Here is a 20,235-nt window from a genome sequence, read left to right as displayed (position 1 = left end):
TCTGGATTTTCTGTAAAATCTGATTTCCCAATTTAGCAACTGATTTAAGCCATTTTAAACAATTTACAGATTAATCAAACACGTCTGTAGGGCTCAACATAGCATACAGGTCATGCAATTTAAACTTCTGTTTAAAATTTGGCACGTAAGATTTTGGGGCAGTAATTTTTCATGTTCTTTTCTCAATCAAAAGGTTTTTTGGGGGTGCCAATTATACTTGCTGTAGTTTCTGGTGACTACACCAACAGCAGTGAACTCATCAGGCTTACATATCATCAAATTAAAAAATCAATTTGAGCCATACCTCTATTTGCATTTTCAAGTGCATTTTAAAGTTTGAAAGAAGAGTAAGAAAAATGGCAAGCGAGAGCTCAAAAACATCAGGCACTGAAGAGACGCCGTTTTTGGACAATGCCACGCAGAGATATTGCTTGATTGCATTGATGAACATCTCATGAGTCCTGAAGACTGGGCCAGCATTCTGCAACACGGAGAGGAGCAGCTGCAGGGAGACCACTTTGGAGCGCAGCTCGTGGGATCTGGCAGAGCAAACAAAAAACAAGAGTGCTAAAGATAAAATTTTAGAAAGCATGCTTAGAGAGAAGACATTGCTCTTCTACCAGGGAGCAGAATATGCTGAGAAGCCAATGATTTAAGAAGTAGCAACAGTACCCAATGTCAACACAACGAGGGCAGATGGGACAAGGTGGGTTTATTCTTGGAACTAGCATGGCCTGTGAGAAAAAGAGCTGCCAGCTCCTATTCTTTCTGGGCCTCTCCATCAGAAAGCAGAGAACACAGCATAAGTAAATTATGTGTCAAATGGCTCTGGAGAGCTTGTTCTGCAGCTGTGCTGACAGAACCAATTATTTTACATTATTCATGTGAGAACAAGACATCTGCCCCCAGATAAGGGAGATGGCATACTCTATCACCCCTCCTTATCCTCCCCCAGTCCCAGGTATGGTGAAAAATTGACAATTTTCCTAATGGTTATCATATCCTCACTAGAAGAGTTGAAGATGATCATTAATGATGGGTAACAAAGATAATAGTGACTATAAAATTTTAAAGGGCAGGGCCCTGTGCTTGGGCATCATAGTATCATGATTTAGTCAATCGCTCCTGTGAGGTGGCTTTCCACAGCCCCATTTTTCATGTGGGGTCTGGTAACTACTGCAGTATAGAGCTGGTCGGCGGGGAGTAGCCAGAACTAAAGGCAGGCAGCTCTCGCTCTGAAGCTGCACTGGGACATGTCACAGAACGGCCATCCTACAGGTAGTTCATTCACTACAAAGAAAAGTTTGACTTTTCTGGGTAGAATGTGGGGTTTAAATCTGTATCCACAAAGCAGGTTTCTAACCAGGGCAAGAACTGAGGGTGGTATACATCCCGCCCCGCCTACCCCCATCAAATTAAATCCGAGTCAGTAACAATAGTGTGCATGTCAACATAATGATTATTCTCAGCATACCAACCAAAGAAAGCAAAACTGGGCAAAATCTTGGTTGGAGGGGACATGGAAATGATTCACTATGGAAAGACCAGCAGGGACCACATGAGTCTGAAAAGCTATTCTGAGTAGATTCCTGAACTTGTATCCCCCCTCGCCCCAGGGAGACTGAGCACTGGGGATTCTTGGGGCCTCTGAAGAGCCTCCTGGATCACTGGAGTTAAAAACGGCTGAGAAGTGCTATTTGCTCACTTTGGATCTGGGGGGCCATCACCAAGGGGTTTCATGGACAGCTTGCAAAGGGAGCGAAACACAAGGAAGGCGTCTTTCTGCAGAATGTGAGAGAATCTAGCGGCCACCTGGTGTCCTTGAGCATCTGATTCCTAAGATTAGAAATAAACAAGAAAAAAACCAAAAGGTCAGAAGAAAAGGATAATGCTTTTCAAAAACAAAAAATATAACTATGTCATGTAAAGTCCAATTTTCAAATTTATTCAATGGGGAAGTGAGGGATGTGGGGGAAGAGAAGACGTGGCAAAATTGGAACTACGGGGGTGTCATCACAGCAATTCTAGAACCTTGCTCCTCATCTTCCAAAAATGGGAAGGCTTGGTTGAAAATGATAAAGAAGAAATGTTAAAAAAACTAAAACAGGGCCTCCCCTGGTGGTGCAGTGGTTGAGCACTGGGCTGCGAGGCTGCCCGCAGCCTCCGCAGAGCCGGTTCATTCCCCGGCCGCCGGCGAGGGTCCCACACACACACACACACACACACACAAAACTAAAACAAACAGGCAATTATTTAGATCAGCTTCACTAAAAAGGCATTTCTAAGAATACTATTGTAGGATAAATGAGGAAAAAATGATAGGCATTTAAAAATAAATTTCTTTAAAAAGTAAGTTATATTTAAAAAGTTTTAAAATAAATACTTGTAACATATGACACGGATTAACAGCCTCCACATATAAAAAGTTCTTATTACCCACTAAGGAAAGAGGGAAACCTTACTACCAAATGAAAAACAGGCAAAGAATAAGAATAAACAACTCTCCAAGAAATGCAAATGACAGGTGCGCCTAAATTACCTTACTAGTAATCATTAAGGTAGGATCTTCATCCCATCACACCAGCAGAGATCTGAATGAATGCTATTGCCCAGTTTTAATGAGGGGATGGGAAAATGAACACTGAGTGTTTACAGGTAGGCAGAGATTAGCTCCCCAGCAGGCTAATTTGATACAAAGGACAAAAAACCTCCAAGTTCCCAACTCTTCCAGCAATACCACTTGTAGGAACTCATGCTCAAGGAAGTGTGAAAGATGTGTTCAAGATGCATCTAGAAGGGTGTTTGCTATGGAATTTTTCCTGCAATAAAAGTGAAATAACCTAAGAACCTAACGGGGAATTGGTTAAATACATTGTGGTGACCCACATGACAGAATTTTTACATGGCCATTTAAAAAATTAGTTAGAGGTGTAAGTACTGATATAGAAAAATGTCCATGGAATAGTTTTGAACGAACAAAGCAAGTTGCAGGCTTGTGAATAAAACACAGTTGCTCCTCTGGATTAAATTCATACCTGTCTATGTTTCTTCATGGAGTGACATGACCCCAAGGGGGCTGCCAGGGACTGAAAGCTTGTGCCCCCGCCCCCATTCATGTGTTGAAACCTAATCCCCAATGTCACGGTGTTTCAAGGTGGAGCCTTTGGGAGGTGACAAAGTCATGAGGTTGGAGCTCTCATGAATGGGTTAGTGTGCTTGTGACAGAGATCCCTAATCCTTTAGCCAAGTGAGGTCCCAGCAACAAGATGGCCATCTGTGAACCAAGAAGTAAGTTCTCATTAGATATCAAAAGTGTCAATGCCTTGAACTTGGAATTCCTGACCTCCAGAACTGTAAGAAATAACTTTTGCTGCTTGTAAGTCACCCAACCTATGGCATTCTGCTGTAACAAATGTTATAGCATTTTCCCATCCCCTCATTAAAACTGGACAAAGAGCAAAAATTGGTTGTTGAGGAGAGGGACAAAAAAAGGCACTTATTCTTCTAAAGCATGAAGTACAAAGATACAGATAATACATAAACAGATATCCAATTTATCAATGACTTTAAAATTTCATGAAAGGGGGTATGGTGATTAGGAAAAAGAAACTAAGAGATTCCTTGTGGGGAATGATAATGAAAAAGGTTGAGAAACACTGATGAAAAGTAGAGAGATGTTAATGTCTTCAGGGAGATGTTAATGTCATATCACTTCCTGCTCTGAATGGTTGTACACAGCATTTTCAAGAGAACAATAAGGCTATTTAAAACATGTGGCAGGGCCTCCCCAGTGGCACAGCAGGTTGAGCGCAGCGCTGTGAAGCTGATTTGAATCCCGCCAGGCCGGGGAGATTCCCACATGGTGCAACAGATCTCTCCTGTCTCATCCGCTGCTCCCCTCAGTAGTATATTTCGGTCATTCTGCCTGTTCTACTCCCCTCTCTGCCTCTGGTACAGACCCCAGTGCTTGTATAAATAAATAAATATTAAAAAAAAATTAAATGTGGCAGAAGAATGTATATAATATACATGAAATGTTAAAAAGCAGGTTACAAAACAGCACATATAGTGTGTTATTCTACGTAGGTGGAAAAAGACTATGAGGGGGACAAAAATTTAGAAGGATAAAGATAAAATGTTAACAAGGGCTATCTCTGGGTTATGGATGACTTACTTCCTTCTCTATGTTTTCTTATTTTCCTGTAATGAGAAAGGGTAGGAAATGTACATTTTTAAAAGTCTGAATAAACAGAGCTTAGTAACAATGTCAGGTAACCAATATTAGCATGCTCAAGAATGGAAGCTAATACAAAGAATGCCAGGCCAGGGTGCTGTGACTAATAACTAAGTAGGGCTTATTTGTTTTCACTACTTTTGATAGAAGTTTAATTCTGCATCATCTAAAAAAGTAAAAATGGAAATGAGCACAGGAGGATCACCAACATACCAGATTATCCGCTGATGACAAGGACTGCCTGTCATCTGCTATCCCATTGGTCTGTGAGTTTTCGTCAACTCCCGGGGGAACAGCACATTCCTGGCTCTCCAACTCACCTGGGGCCCTCTTGGGTTCTGTGAGACCATGCTTTTGTGCTGCTTCTAAAACACAAGTGCAAAAGTCATCAACACATTAAAGGTGGCCTGGCTTGACACCAGGAAGTCATTCACAAAACCTTCCAGGTACTGCTTCTTCCCCTTCCCTGCACCAATAACCCATGATTGACATAATATTGGAAAGGGTTTCTCCACAGTGGTGCTTAAGCTTTACATGAGTCTAGTATTCAAGCCCCAATCCCAGGAGGCTTCATTCATATTAGTCCATGTCAATGGTGCCTACAGAATTGTATAAAACCATAGTTTGCCCAACCCCTGTTCAAGTTTGAAAAAGTTTAGAAGCAGCTAAACACAAAAGCACAAATTTTCTTGAAGGACTAATACTATATGGGTTAAATCAGGACAAATTGAACTCAATGGGGAGTTCATTAACCTTTTTTTTTTTTTTTTTTGTGGGACCCTCGCCGGTGGCCGGGGAACGAACCGCCACTGCAGAGGCTGTGGGCAGCCTCGCAGCCCAGTGCTCAACCACTGCGCCACCAGGGGAGGCCTGGGAGCTCATGAATCTTTAATGAACAACTTATTAGTTAAGCACAATCTTCAACAATGGTTTTATAAAGCACACATTCATTCAACAAATACTTATTAAGTGTCTAATAAGTACCAAGCTCTATGCTAGGGGCTGGGGGATACAGAAGGTATCAAATGTTCATTATGTGGTAACTTTTTACTGACCCCAGAAAAAAAGCTAAAGGTGTAAAATAAACTTACTCTGTTTTAAAGACATTACTGCAAGGAGTTAAATAAAGAAAATCTATGCACATAGCTTGGTGGTGGCCTATCTTAATAAGAACAGAGCTGAAAGACGTTGTTCAAATTTCTTTGACCACTGCTCTCAGTAGAACTAAATTTTTAAATTCATGACCGTGTACATGGCATTATGCACATTAATAACTGAAACACGATTCATGAGACCAATTCTTAACATATGACACAGGCAGCTTATATTCTATTTTCATTTAAGTCTGTCATTAAAAAAAAGTGCTGATTGCAACTCCACTATCTTATTGATTTCTCAACCCATTACTGGTTTTTGGCACTGGAACTGAGTGTTTAACACATAGCCATTGATTTGAGATTTGGGGCATAAACAAAGAAAAAAATCATCCAATAGTCATTCTGGATCTATACAAGTTTAATTCAACTAGAACTGCACTACGAAGCTGAGGGAGTTCTAAAGGAAGTCTAACAAAACAAAGCTTTCCTGTGGACCCAATACCTGCGTATGTGGGGACTGTCCTCTGGATACATCAGTGGTTGGCCACAAAAATTCACCAGCAAGGGACACATCTCAGGGCTCAAAGCCCACTCCCAGAAAAACCTATATATGGACGGAGTGCCCCTCCGTGCCACCAGATGGAGCACACAGACCTAAAGTGGTCAGACGGTGCTTCTTGAACCCCATCCCAATGAATAAAATCAGCCACTAAAAACAAGAAATCACTGAATTCACACATAAATGGGCACACATGGCAGACTCAGTCTCCATGAGTGCACTGGTAGTGGGATACTCCACCACTAAATATATCCTGCTAAGGACTTTTATGGAGGAATGAGGTAGGAGGAAAGGCTGGGTACTTGGTGCTCACCTTTAACAGCAGATGTGACCACATCTTCCAAGATCTCCTTCACCATCTCCTGGGCTCCATCATCAGTCCCTACACACAAACACAAACACATGGGCAATTCCAGGGAAAACAAAGGAAAGGGGAGAAGAAAATGCCAATGTTCTCTAGAGTTACATTTTGGAAGGCAAAGGATGCAAATGAGTACCCTCCAAAGCCAAATTTGATTGTGCCAACAGAAGACAATCCTGTGAAATATGGAAACTCTTAGGCAGCTTCTGCCATGATTTTGAGTTTCCCTTTGGGGAACAATAAAACCCTCTGACTTACACCCTCTTCCTTCCTAAGTCACAGTTGCTTGGCCCAGGGCCCCCTCCACCAACCCCCAGTTGGAGGCAGGAACTGGATTTAACCAGTGATGGTTCCTGACAGAACAAAAGATGGAGCTTTCTCTTGTGCCCTCACCTCGCTACCACGAGTCTTCTGCCTCACACTATAAACCCATAATGTAGCATGAGGTTTCAAATGTACTGTTGGGGATTTACTACATTTTACATTGAATCATTCTGTAAAATGTTAACTTTAAGTTGAAGAGGTTTGGTACCAGTTGTTTTTGTTGGAAAACTAGTTCTGGAGGGTTTATAAGTCCTTGACCAGACTTTTAGAAGTAAGCATTACTGATTCATAAAATGTCACACTGCCCAAAATGGCCATGATGTTATTAAATCAGCAAATCCAAATTACAGCCCTTTTAATTCTTTCTTAATGAGATTTTCAATCAAGCCACTATTTTTATATGAGTTCTGCGCCTGGTCCACAGGGTCCTGGAAAACAGCATGAAGTATTTCCATTGAGCACTTAGCCCACCATAAGTATGCAAATATTCATGTTACATGCTTTTCTTAGAGCAAGAAACAACTTAAATGGATGTCAGGAAAGTCTGCAGCCACAGACACAATCTCCTAAGCACATTTCTTCCTCATCTGAAGAAGATGGTTTAAACTAGACTGATGGACACTTCAGTCATTCTCAAGCAACCTCCAACTCTCTGCCCTATTTATAGTCTATGCACTCACCCGTGCTCTTAAATTAACTCACTGTAGGCATTAATACTCACAAAATCAGGTTTCATATGCTTACCTTTTCGGAATGCAAGTTAAAACAAATGCCTAACTCTTAAAATGAAAACTGTTCACTTGTGAGCCAACCTAACATCATGCACTCTACACCATGAGTCGGTAAACATGTGACGAGCTATTTCCAGGCTCCTTTCCAGGTCCAACTCTCACTGATGCTATGATTTAACAGAACGATGACGACAGTTTCTGAACTCTACCGTACATTCCCAAGTCCCTGTACACATACGGCGCCCAAGAAACACGGGTGTGATGAACACACTTTGTAGACAGAGGAGCCGCAGGCGGGGTGAATGAGAGCAGAAGCGTGAGGTGGCTGCTGAAAGCGTCATGCCTCCAGCCACTCGCTCTTCCCCCAGCCCTGCAGCTTTATGTAATAAAAATTTTACATATATTCAAGGTATACAACTTCATGGTTTGATACACATTTATGCTGTGAAATAATCAAAGCAACAAGCTAATTAACATATCTATCACCTCATATAGTTACAATTTTCTTTTTGTGTATAGGGTAACACTTTTCTCTACTCAGCAGACTTCAAGTCCTGTTAGAGCTCCAAAACGTGTTCATCTTCATTTCCCGGATTAGTGAAGTAGAGTGCCTTTTCAAATATCTGCTAGCCATTTGTGTATCTTCTTTAGAGAAATGCCTATTCAGGTCCTTTGCTCATTTTTTAGTGGGGTTATTTGCTTTTTCCTATTGAGTTGTATGAACGTTTTATGTATTTTGGATAGTAACTTCTTGTCAGGTATGCTCTGCAAATATTTCACCCCATTCTGTTGTCTTTCCACTCTGTTCACCTCATTGTGCCTAAGTACTTGTGCTTTAAAAACTTTTGAATAAGTTGTAAATATTTAAAACGAACTCGGCTTCTATGTAAAAAAGACTATCTGACAACACTGGGCCACAACAGGCTGGAAGCAGGAGAACTGCCCCTTTTAAGCAGGGCACAAACTCTGCAGATGACCTGTTGCCTTAGTCTTCACCTCTCCCAACGGTCTCTCCTCCTTTGAGGCCAAGTGCCAGTCACCTGTGTTGCTCTGGTGCACTGAGTAGGGAAGTAACACACATCCACTAGTGTGTCTGTCAAAAGTGGGAAAAATGGAAGACAAACAGGATGGTTTAAGAAGATCAGAGAGAAAATGTTCTTTATGGGAGCGACTTCAATGCCGTATTAAAGGTATGGGCTCTGGAGCCAATGTGCCTGGTTTAGGTCCCTGCTCTGCCACTTCCCAATGTGAGGACTTAAATTACTTAACCTCTCAAGCCTCAGTTCCAACAGCATCAAACAAGGATGAGTACAACAGCACTTAACCTCACAGGACCCTGTGAGCAATAAGAGAGGCGATATATGGAAAGCGTGTAAAATGGCGCTTGAAAGAATGAGCATCACATGTTAATTTTTCTCAGGCCTGCATGTATTATGGGTAGAGTGCAACTGTGGTAGAAGACGCTCTTGTGACAGAAGCCTGCTCACTCCTGTCATTTCGGAGTGGCCTCGGAGAATAAGTCCATATTGAAATTTCCCAACTAACCATAACTGCAGTTTCAGTTAATTAAAGCCCTTACTATCTTTTTATTTCCGAGGAGAAAAAAAACAACTCTATATCAACATGCATCTCCTCTTTCCAGCACTGCAGTTTTTTCATTTACACAGCATCAGAATCACATTTTTCTGGACAGATAAGAGAACTGGACTCATTTTCCTTGATAGGCTGGATCCATAAAATCACCTGTGCAAAATCAACAGATTCACAAGGCCTGGAACGGGTGGGAGAGTCAGTAAGCCCTACTCTGACAGAAGGTTTCTGTAGCCGGAGTTGCAAATGGAAAATCCCAACAGAGGCCCAGAAGCAGCAGGAGCCCTGGGCTGCTTCCCTTGCTGATGTGACAGCTTGGGGTAGGTCTGGGATGAGGCTTTCCTGGATGTCATCATGACCACTAATAAGTCTGTTTTGTTTCAGCTTCAAGCATGTTAAAAGTGGTAGACAAACAAATCAAATCCTTGCACGGTTCAGAGTACACTTAAAAGCACTGGCTTTGTTGGTTCCGCTGGGACGTCCAGCAGTCACACTAAGCCACAACTGATCAGGAACTGGACCCTATCTATTTCACTGACTCTCTAAGATGGTCACCTTGTATAGGTGCAGAAAGGAGACCGTGCCATTCCCTCCCTAGGCAGTGGGAGCACAGTCCCTAGGGCAGGCACTACCAATTACCTTCATTCTAACAGATGTCCAGTTTTGTTTTGGAAGGGGCTGTACCTACATTCCTAGACTTCTAAGCAGAAAGGATGGCCATGTGACCAACCTACTCAATGACAGGTAAGCACCCGTTGCTGGGGATGGCACCTTCCAGGAAGACTTCTTGCCCCAGCAAGAAGTGGGAATCCTTTCTTCTGGAGCAAAATGGCAGCCTTCTGAACCATAAGGTGACTTTGAGGATGGACATTCTATGCTAAGAACAATGAGACAAAAATAGATGGAATCTGAGACAAGTCTCCCCATGCCCTATTTTCTGGCCAACGAAGTAGGGGCTGTGGAGGACGGAGTACACACATATTCACCGAAGACACATTCATTCAGCCACCAAAATGAGTGACCGTGTCTGGCACTATTCTGGGCATTTCAATGACATCAGTGTTTAAAACACAGATTCCTAACCTCAAGGTGCTTACATTCTAGCTGGAGCCAATAAAGAAGTAAATTATACTGTATGCTACAGTGGCAGGAAAAACGCAGAGTGGGAGGAGGGACATCTAGAGTCAGAAGGGATAAATGTGAACACACGGAATAAAACGAGACATGCCAGTTTCTAGCATTTAGTTCTGTCCAATGCCTAAGCACTTAACAATACATAAAAATACGAAAGGGAAAAACCAGAGAACAAAGCCATCTGCTGTCACATTCTGGCTACATGTCAATATGGTTCCTGCACAGGAAGAAATACTTAAGGGAACTTATTGGCAAGATAAATGTCCATTGAAAGCTAATAAAAATGCTGAAAACCAATGAGCTAGAAAGCTTCCCTGTAATGCAGTTATGTCAAAAGCAAGTCAGAAAGGAAGGGGACCTGGGGGCATGTTTCGTTATTTTTATGAAGCTTCAGCCTAACAAAACTATTTTGTTGGTGGTGAACAAAAAAATCATAAAATTCCTGAAGCTGAGATCTTGGTATTGCTAATAGGGAAACTAGGCCCACTTTCAGATACCCGAAATAGTAGTTATCTTTCTTTAAATTAACTCAATTTAAATCTGAAATGTATTTGAAAGATAATACTAGCAAACACTTACATAATCCTAAGTGTCAGATACAGCTCTGAAAGGTTAATTCTCACAACCTATAAATAGCGACTAGTTGCATCCCCATTTTACAGATGAGGAAACTGAGCCTAGAGAGGCTGAAGATTATGCCCAAGCCCACAGAGCTACGAGGTGGCAGGGCCAGCATCTGAACTCAGGCTGTCTGCTCAGAGCCTGTTACTGGTGGAGGGAGGACGCATTTTCTCGATTTGATAGTGCTTGTAGTACTTGAGAGTTGCGTCGCTTTTTGCCCTTAAAGAGATACAAGGAGGAAAAAATGAGCCAAGTATCCTTAAACTTAACATGGAGCTGCTCACCTCCACTCCAACCCACCATTCACAGGTGTGCAGTGTGAATCTCACAGGCAATCTGATTACCAGTTCTTGGGAGAAGCCTCACACAGCGCATGAGTACAAGCAACAAAATCCACACAAGACCCTAACTACGAGTCATTCTCTTCATTAGAGCACAAGGTTAAGTTACCGTGTTGCTGAGTAACCATATTCTCAAAAAAATCATGTTTTTTCCCCCTTCACTCAAAAAAAATTATTTACTGTCTGCGTCCAGGTATTGGAGATACAGTGGTGAACAAGGTGACTTAGGTCTTGTCATTTGTTTTAGGTAAACAGATTCTTCTGTAATCTCAGGTACTGATAAGAGGATGATGGGACAGAGTGATAGAGAGCTTCAAAGAGGGTAATCAGGGTAGCCCCTCTCAGTTTGAACTATCAGATCTAAAGATAAACGGTGGTAGGGGAGTTGCAGGGAAGGGAAAATAAGTGCAAAGGCACTGAGGCACTTTCCAGAACTAGTACCTGTGCATTGTATAGCAAACAAGGGGGAAAGAGGTGCAAGGAGACAGAGGTGGGCAGGTGGGGCAGATCTCCCAGGGCCCTGGAATCCAGAGCCAACACAGATTTTTCTTGGAATACGGTACAGGAAATTACCAAGGGGTTCAGAAGAGGAGGGTCATGGTCTAATTTATGCTTTTGCGAGATCACTGCGGCTGCATGGAGAAAGTGGGCTGCACTGGAAGACTAGCCTGCAGCTCTGCGAGCCTTACTCTTTTTGCACAGGCTGCTTACTACAGCGTGCTTAAATATTAATGTTTATTGACTGACTGCAGCCTGATAAGGGTTACAGTAAAAACTTGCTCCTCGCCCTGAGAGTTAAGAAGGCAAAGGTGACGTGTGAGGGGGGGAGGGGCAGGAGTTCCCAAGCACCTTCCTGACACCTGACACACAGCAGCAGGATTGAGAAGACACCCACCCACTCTGCTCCCCGTGACACACGCCATGCAGCCAGCAACTTTCCCTTTTGTTCTTTCCCCGAGTGAATGGACTCAGAGCAACATTCCAGCAACAACACGTGTTCTGCTCTTATGTATGCCAAGCGCTCTGGTAAATTCCAAAGAAAAGCTGCTCTAGTCAGGAACATGCCACCACTAAAAACCATCACCAATAATGTGAAGAAGAGATATGAGAGCAATTACAGAGACAGGTCAGAGGTTCCAGGTAGTACAACCAGCCAGAGTTAAGAATTATTTGACAGGATCACTGGGGGAGGTATAAATTCCTTGCGAAGGAGAAAAGTATGAATCTCGGATCTGGTTCACAAAAGTAACAAACATTAAAAATAATCTTGTGACAATACAACTCATGATTTCATGCCTAATATTATATTTACTTTAAAGCTACAATCAAGCATGGGATCTCTCTTTCATTTGAAAAAGCATAAAAAGTAATTAACATACTGGGTCACAGACAAAAACAAAACTAGCTGTCTAGCTGTCCATCGATGCATCCGCCCACCCACCTTCTTGCTCCTTTCACACACGTCTGAACAGCGTCTGTCAGGCAGTGGGCAAGGCACAGAGGTGCTGTGTACACAGCACAGAGAAGAGCCTTGTCCTCTTCTGGGTGGGTGAGACAGACAAGGAGCAACTAACTACCTAAATAATTAGCTGTGAGGAGATAAATGCCCCAACTGACCCCACTGCGCTGGAGCTGACACCACGAAGCCGCAGCCAGACACAAGCCAAGCACTGTTTAGAGAAAAATATAACGGCCCATGGGACATCAGCCAGCTGCCCCCTGGTGGGTGCTCCCAGAGAGGAAAGCAAAGGGGATGGCAAGGGGAAGGCCCAGAAAGAGACAAGCTGCTCTCAGGGGTTTCTCGCCGATGTCACCAGACTCTTGCGGCTGGCCCTCAGACATGGGAGGACCCCCTCTCACAGCTGAGAAGGGGTAGTGCGAGGCATACCTGACAGGGATGAGCCTCTTTCTCTGGGCGCATCTCCGTTCTCTGAGCTCACTTTTCCAGAACCACTGCTGGCATGTTCACCGTTGGTTAAATCTGTTTTTTCAGGAGTTGTTGGTTTGCTCTGTGCCTGGCTCTGCTTCAAATGACTCAATTTTGGGGACACGGCTGCAGCCTGGATCACAGGAGACTGGGGTTTCGACTGGATTGGTTTCTCTAGTTCTCTGGCTTCCTGCAACTGAAAAGCAACACAAAAGAAATTCAATCTAAGTGGTCGCAGCATTTTGACACAGAACAGAAAAGATGTCAGCTTACTGTTTAAAAATTTTCTAAATAGAAGGGTAAAATCTTAAAAAAAAAAAGAAATTGCTTTGATAAACTCAAAGCAAATTCTGAATGCAAATGTCAAAGCCCATGCTAGATTCTCCTTCCACTTCTAAAAGCAAAGATGAAACATCATACAGAGAACCCAGAGAAAGAGCTATAAACTCTAAAATGCCAAGTGATTTCCTCCAGGCACTGAGGGCACACGTGAAACTGTTCCAGCACCAGCAACTCACCACTTGGTTTTCCATGCGGGTGAAAATGACGTTCAGCATCTGAGTAAGAGTAGCCTTGGCAGTGGTTTGATTGATGAGATTTTTGCTGGCCAAATAGATATTGTAACATGTCCTAACGGTCTGCAGGATAGTACCCTCATGGATTTCTATGTGCGGCGACGTCACTGCTGTCAGAAGAGCCTAAAACAAAAATCCACACCCTTCACCTTCATGACTCCTCCCACCTGGCCACCCTCCCAACTCCAACAGCTAGCCTCTTCTATGGGTTTGGCTTTGGTTTTGTTTGGGTTGGTTTTATAAATTTTAAGGAGATGGTTCTGTAATTATTTGAAGTAATTATGTTGAAGAGGGCTTTCTATCCACTTTTTTAAAAGCTGAAAAATATAAAATTTTTCCTCTCAGGAGGGAAATGCTCCAACATGAAAAATGACCTCTTTGATTGGGGGAGGGGGTGTCAGTTTCCCAGTTCCCCTAAGGGTTTTCAAGGAAAAGTGTGGCTAACAAGGAGCCATCGTGCCAAAGCTGACATCATTAAGGACCTAAGATTTGGGAACCTGGCCACACCAATTCTGCTCCTGCTCTCAGCAAGCAAATGGTACCACCCCTTGACATCCAGCAGAAATGGAACAGGGAAGTAGATTAGGGGGACAAGAGGATAAGGGGCAAATTGGTGATAAAAGTATCAACAAGGACCGGAGGAGAAATGTCCGAACAGGAACCCAGAATTCGAAGAAGGAAGAGGAGAGGATTTCAAACTGATTTAATTAATAACTTACACTATTATTAGTGGGACTGTTGTGTCTCCATCCATGCTAATAAATCCTGACACTTAACAAAAGATCTAAGCGATGCTTACATTTTCCTGTTCCAGCTCAGCACCACTTGATACAACTTACACATGGTAAATTAGGAGCCCAAGTTCCTAAAAGGGTCTAGCTTTCTCATTTAAAATCCAGACCAGGCAAACAGAAATACCTTAATTATTTGTAACTGAACTCCCTCATCGGTCTGAGGACCCTGAAAACAATTGCATATGGTTTCCACGATCCGGTCGATCAGCCGTTTCCCTGGGGCTCCACTGTCGGGGGCGTTGCCAGTGATGTGCCCATACGCGATGAGTTTCTAAACAGAAGGAACATGGATGAGAAGTTTCCGCCTGGCCAGGACTGAGGCCGCCCACGGCAGCAATATGCAGGCAGGCACATGGCCTTTAACTTCCGGTTCCCACAACTCCTCTGCCCCCCTGGGGTGTGGCGGGCACTGCACCCCATGAGGACAGTGCTCACCCTGTCTCCCAATGGCAGAAAGCCCCACAATAGTGAAACAGTGCAGAACAAGATATAGAATATTCCCCAGTATGTTCCACAACCACTTGTACAAAAACTGAGACAGACAGTGGTGAGAGGCTGCCTGGTGAGGGTGTCAGAGCAAAATGGGGAGTGACTGCTGATAAGCACCTGATTTCTTTGAGGTGAGAATCTAATCTAGAATTAGATTGTGTGATGGTTGCACATTTGTTAAAACACAAAAATTACTGAAATGTACACCTTCAAGTGGTGAGCTGCATGTACTGAAATATTCCTTGATGATGTTCTTTTAAAAACATAAACACTTTCAGGTCTCCCTGGTGGTGCAGGGGTTGAGACGCAACCTATGAAGCTGTCCGCAGCCTCCGCAGCATGAGTTCTATTCCCCAGTCAGCCAGGGAGCAACCCATATGGAGCAGCAGACCTCTCCTGTCTCGCCCAAAGATGACATGTTTTATTTGGGGGGAGAACTCTGCACCGTGGCAGGGGTGGGAATGACACTTTAGCCACATACTTTGAGCCTTTTTGAATGCAGAATCATGACAGCATACTGTCTACACCGATGTCCTTGAACAGTGTTTGTCACCCATGTGGCTGGAGACAAGTGGCTCTTCTTGGTCAGGTGACAGATGGGTTTGGCCAGGGGACACCTTTGAGAGGTCACCTGCCTGGGTGACCTTAATCATGACCTGGATTTCATTATGGAGAACCTGAAACTCAAAGGGCAGGGTGATTTCCGAATCTGGCTGAGATTCTGAATCACCTGAGGTAGCTCATTAAAAATACACATTCTTGGACTTGAACCTACACCTACTGAACCAGGACTTCCGGGGTGGACTCCAGAAGGAGAGTGCAGTTCTAAGTCCAGATTACTTACTTTGATGGCTAACCTGGTGAAAGAAGTACTCCTCTGACACAAGCCCTCTGGGACACTGAATTCTGAGGCATTCTTTGCCTATGATTTAGTACAGACTCTTAAAAATGTGCCTCTGTTCTTTACCCTTGTCACATCCTTGCCTCTAGCTGCACAAAGGGACACAAGATCCTGAGGTCATCTACAGAGTCACCACCCTGTGACAGGAATACCTGCCACCCTGCACAGGCCTGACACCCCATCCCAGTGATTTTTCCCATCATCAGCCTTGAAAGCACCACCACTCAATAGGTAGAAAGAAAAACAGTTAAGACAAAGTAGCTGCAAGTAGAAATTTGATGCACTAGGCGGGGTAGGGGGAAGGGAGCCTGCATGGACTGGACAGAGGCTGGCACACACTCTGCTGATCAAGTCCAATCCCAGGCATCTCCAGATGGGGGTGGGTGTTGTGCTGAACGGTATTTTTGAAAAACAGATGCCCTTTTCCTCATCCCCTCTCACTGCTCAATACATGCAGGCTTCCGAAGAGGGCAGTGCTGGGTACCTGGTCAATCAGTTATGGTTTTTGACTCTGCTTCCTCCTTCCTCCTAAAGAACCCAAGTCCATTCTGAGCACTGAGTGATGAGTGGGACAGGCTATACAGAGTCCTAAAATACAGGCTGGATAGAGTCCTAAAATATGAATGTTGAAAGGGAGGCACCACTGAACCCCACACTCAAGCTGCAAAGCAAAAATGCTAGATGTTTAATTCAAACCTGATCAAAGATTAGAAGTATACTCCTTTTTACAGACTCTTTCAGAGGCACCCTTTCTTCAAATTGGGAGGGCTTAAAGTCTGACTTTACTTTCTTGTCTGTGGGTGGGACCAGGCCAGAGGACAGCAGAATTCCTGTGTCCTGTGGGCCTTCCAAGCCCTGCCTTCTTACCTTCCCTGTGCCAAGTATGTTCTGGGTACTGAGGGCACAATGATGAATAAGATTGAATACACCCTTTTACTCAGGGTGTATATTTTCCAGGCTGCAGACCAAAGCCAAAAGACCCGACTGGGACCTATGGGGCCCTGTGTGATTTGCAGACATCATGAAAAAAACAAACTGTAGTGATAAGCATAGCATGATCTTATTTTTAGAAAATGATGAGGTGAGTATGTGTAGAAGTATTTTTGTAAATGTATACAGAAAAGCCTGGAAACATATCAGAGATTCAGCAGCATGAGCATGCTTGGCAAGCTCGCTTGAGCAAAGTGCTTTGCACAGTGAGTGAGGTGGAAAGCTTCTGGCAGGTTTAGGCAAAGAATGATCACGATGTGATAGATTTCTAAAGGCTCCTCTGATATGGAGAATAGGCTGGAGGTACCACCAGTAGAAACAACGGACCCATGAAATGACTACCTCAAATGTCCAGAGGGAGATGCCGGTGGTTTGGACTTTGTGGGGGTGGCAGAAATGGAGAGTAGCAGTTTCTGCCTACTCCTTGCCGATGCTGCAATGAGGTGGGAAGAGGGACAGAAGAAAGAGACCTTTGTGCAGCTGGTTCACTGATACATCATGTGTCTGAGGAGGCTACTTGACAGGGATTGTTCTTGTAATCTAGTTTTCAGTGCCCCCTTATAGGGCAGGGACAAATAAAATGCTCACACAAAATACCCACATATATTTTGTAATAATGTAGATGTGACAAAATACAGTCAAAAGAAATGCTTTCTATTACATGCAGCAATATAGTTGGATCTTAAAAACACTGCTGAATGTGAGAAGACAGAAAAATTAACGCCAATGGTTTTATATGTGTGTGTGTGTGTGTGTGTGTGTGTGTGTGTGTATATATATATATATATATATATATGAAAAAGAAAATTCTGTGATCAAAGTAGGCAACTGGGCTTGGGTTTGGGGTCCAAGACACTTCAGCATTATCTGTAAAATTCTAAAAAAATATTCAAGAGACAATGCTCATGTACAACTAATAGAATTAAAAATGGATTTTAAAATGTACATTAAAAAAAATCCAAAGTTTTCTAGAAATAAGAATTAAAAGATAATGCTTGTAGTATGAACAGGATGACAGACCATTGGTTCCCCACAGCCTTCACTGTGATGTAGAAAGACAGTATTAGAACTCTATTTCTATTTCTCCTTGTATTATTGTTTTAAAAGTAATTTAATAACAGCAGTACATGCATGTAATCATACAATTGATGACATGTGAATGAACACATCATGAGGATCTCCTAAAAAAACATGTTACTGATATGTGCCAGAAAAAGCTGAAGTCCACTCACTAGCTTGGACAAGACTGAACCCTGACCCTTTTCCCCAGACCAGGTCTTGGGGAAGTATATAGCATAGCAGATGCCAAAGGAAGGAATGCAGAGATTCTTTATTACAACAGAAGCTGCAGCCAGGAAAGGCTCCAGGCTTTTCCCAGCAGGAGAGAGAACTTTGAACTCACGGTGCACGTGGCAAACCAAACTCTGAGCACCTTTGCCGCCCCATTACCTCTCCAAGCTCAAAAAAAGGACATTTTCAAATGTTCAGGGCATATCTGCAGCTGGTTCAAGTCAGCCGCCACCAACCTGTACCCCTAGGTGCTGGCCTCCCATTTTCAAGACTGCAGTTACCTCACCAATACTGGAAAAAGCCTGTCACCCAGGCTTTTCGAGGTCAACCACCAAGAGGAAATGACTTTTCATTCAGTATTCCATGCTTCTGTGGACATTTTCCAAAACATTTTGAATTCTGTATATTAACTAAAGAAACCAGAGCACCTATTAAATTACAGAGAACTCCCATTCTAAAAAGAAGAGCTACCATATGTCATAAGGCTCACGACAGGTAACTACACCTTTATACTGACAACTAAAGACAGCAGCTGAAGTAAAGCAGGGTGTCAGTGTTTCCATCAGATAAGATACTCTCAGAAACGGAGTGCCAGAAACACTATTTCTAGGAAAACACAACATATTTTTTAACTAGAGAGGTCAGAATAATGGGGTAATAGTGAAGTAATAGTGGGGTAATATGGGGTAATAGTGAAGAGGCAAGGTTGGCAATTTTTTTCTGTAAAGGACCACACACTAAATATTTAGGCGCTGCAAGTCAGATGGATGCCATTTCCAAATACTCAACTTAGCGGTAAGAGTGGGAAGGCCCCCCCAGATAATACATAAACCAATGGGCACAACTGTTGCTCTGGGACTGCATGTTTCCCACCAAATTCCTATGTTGACACCCGACCCCCAGTGTGATGGTGTTAGGAAGGTGGGGCCTTTGGGAGATGGCTAAGTTTAGATGAGGTCGTAATAGGATGAGCGCTCTCTAGGAGACTAGAGAGCTAGATTCTCTCTCCACCACGTGAGGACACAGTGAGAATATGGCTGGCTACAATCACTTGCAGGAAGAGGACTCGCAACGGGAACTGAACCAGTGGGTACCTTGATCTTGGATTCTCCCAGTCTCCAGGATTGTGGGAAATACATATCTCTTGTGTGAGTCTGTGTATTTAAGTTCGTGGTATTCTATTTTAATAGCCCCAGTAGATTAAGACAGCTGTGTGCCAATAAAACTTGGCTGACCAAGCAGGCAGCAGGTCCAATGTGGTACATGGTTAAGAACATGCACGGGGGGTAAAGGAGTTCCAGATCCCCCACCAATTACATTACTTCTTGGCCAGGGAAACTTGGGGGTGTCAGTCACTATTTTCTAAGCCTGTTTCCTCCATTCAAAAACAAAGATGAGAGTAAGTACCTCAGAGGCTTGGATAAAGCACTCAATGCCCAGTGGAGGCTGAGCACTCAATACATGTTAGCCATCGTTCTTAGTATCAATGAAGTTGGCTATCAGCACCAAGTTCAAAACTAAACTTTTCTTTTTTTTTTTAAAGATTTATTTATACAAGCACTGGGTACAGTCAGAAGTGGGGGAAAGTGAGAGAATTCACCAGAGCCAGAGCGGAGAGCAGAACAGGCAGACTGACGAGGTACATAGCTAAGGGGAGCAGTGGGTGGCAGGAGAGGTCTGCACACCATGTGGGATCCTCGCCCGGGGGCCAGGGATCGAACTGGCACTGTAGAGGCTGCGGGCAGCTTCGCAACCCAGTGCTCAACCGCTGCGCCATGGGGAGGCCCTCAAAACTAAACTTTAACATGAGGAGAAAACAAGGGAAATTAACTTATGCCAAATTTCCTCAGAAAATGTTCACAGCAACAAATATTTTAGGATAGAAGTAGAACTTGAGTCTGCCATTTGAGAATTCTTGGCTCATTGTATGTTTCGCATAGGACAATCTGCACAGAATTACACTGAATGAGAAAATGGCTTCTCATTTGGAAGAGCTGCTTCTGTGAAGGAGCTGTCATCAATCTTCAAGTACAGATACATCAAAGAAGAGCGATTAATAGAGTAAATATTAGATGAGAAATGCCAAAAATGTGTTAAGCCCACTGCCACTTCACAGTCCTGAGCCTCAGCAGACATAACCAGTCAATTGACAGCATTTCTTAAGAAACCCAGATGAGGCTACAGATTCTCATTCAACATAGCTTCTAGCTATCATAACATAGAACCTAGCCACTATTCTGTTCTAGAAAGTATTGGAAACTGCAAATGTCTTCAAAG

At 43.3% G+C, this 20,235-nt stretch overlaps 1 protein-coding gene across 2 annotated transcripts in view; it reads right to left on the bottom strand.

Moving 5' to 3' along the window:
- Positions 1 to 20,235, bottom strand: part of ARFGEF2 (ADP ribosylation factor guanine nucleotide exchange factor 2) — an 80,887-nt gene that overhangs the window by 43,869 nt on the left and 16,783 nt on the right. For both annotated transcript variants that reach the window (XM_037500001.2, XM_037499993.2), the window contains exons 4-10: positions 14,413 to 14,559; positions 13,438 to 13,617; positions 12,881 to 13,115; positions 6,204 to 6,272; positions 4,448 to 4,599; positions 1,706 to 1,836; positions 305 to 539 (exon numbers count right to left, since the gene is read on the bottom strand). In XM_037500001.2, coding sequence (XP_037355898.1) covers positions 305 to 539; positions 1,706 to 1,836; positions 4,448 to 4,599; positions 6,204 to 6,272; positions 12,881 to 13,115; positions 13,438 to 13,617; positions 14,413 to 14,559 — 1,149 coding nt within the window. The remainder of the gene's footprint in view (positions 1 to 304; positions 540 to 1,705; positions 1,837 to 4,447; positions 4,600 to 6,203; positions 6,273 to 12,880; positions 13,116 to 13,437; positions 13,618 to 14,412; positions 14,560 to 20,235) is intronic.

The sequence above is a fragment of the Talpa occidentalis genome, unplaced genomic scaffold, assembly GCF_014898055.3.
Source record: "Talpa occidentalis isolate TD23 unplaced genomic scaffold, MPIMG_talOcc4v2.1 talOcc4.10, whole genome shotgun sequence".
Classification (NCBI taxonomy): domain Eukaryota; kingdom Metazoa; phylum Chordata; class Mammalia; order Eulipotyphla; family Talpidae; genus Talpa; species Talpa occidentalis.
This window is presented reverse-complemented; position numbering and strand designations above follow the sequence as displayed.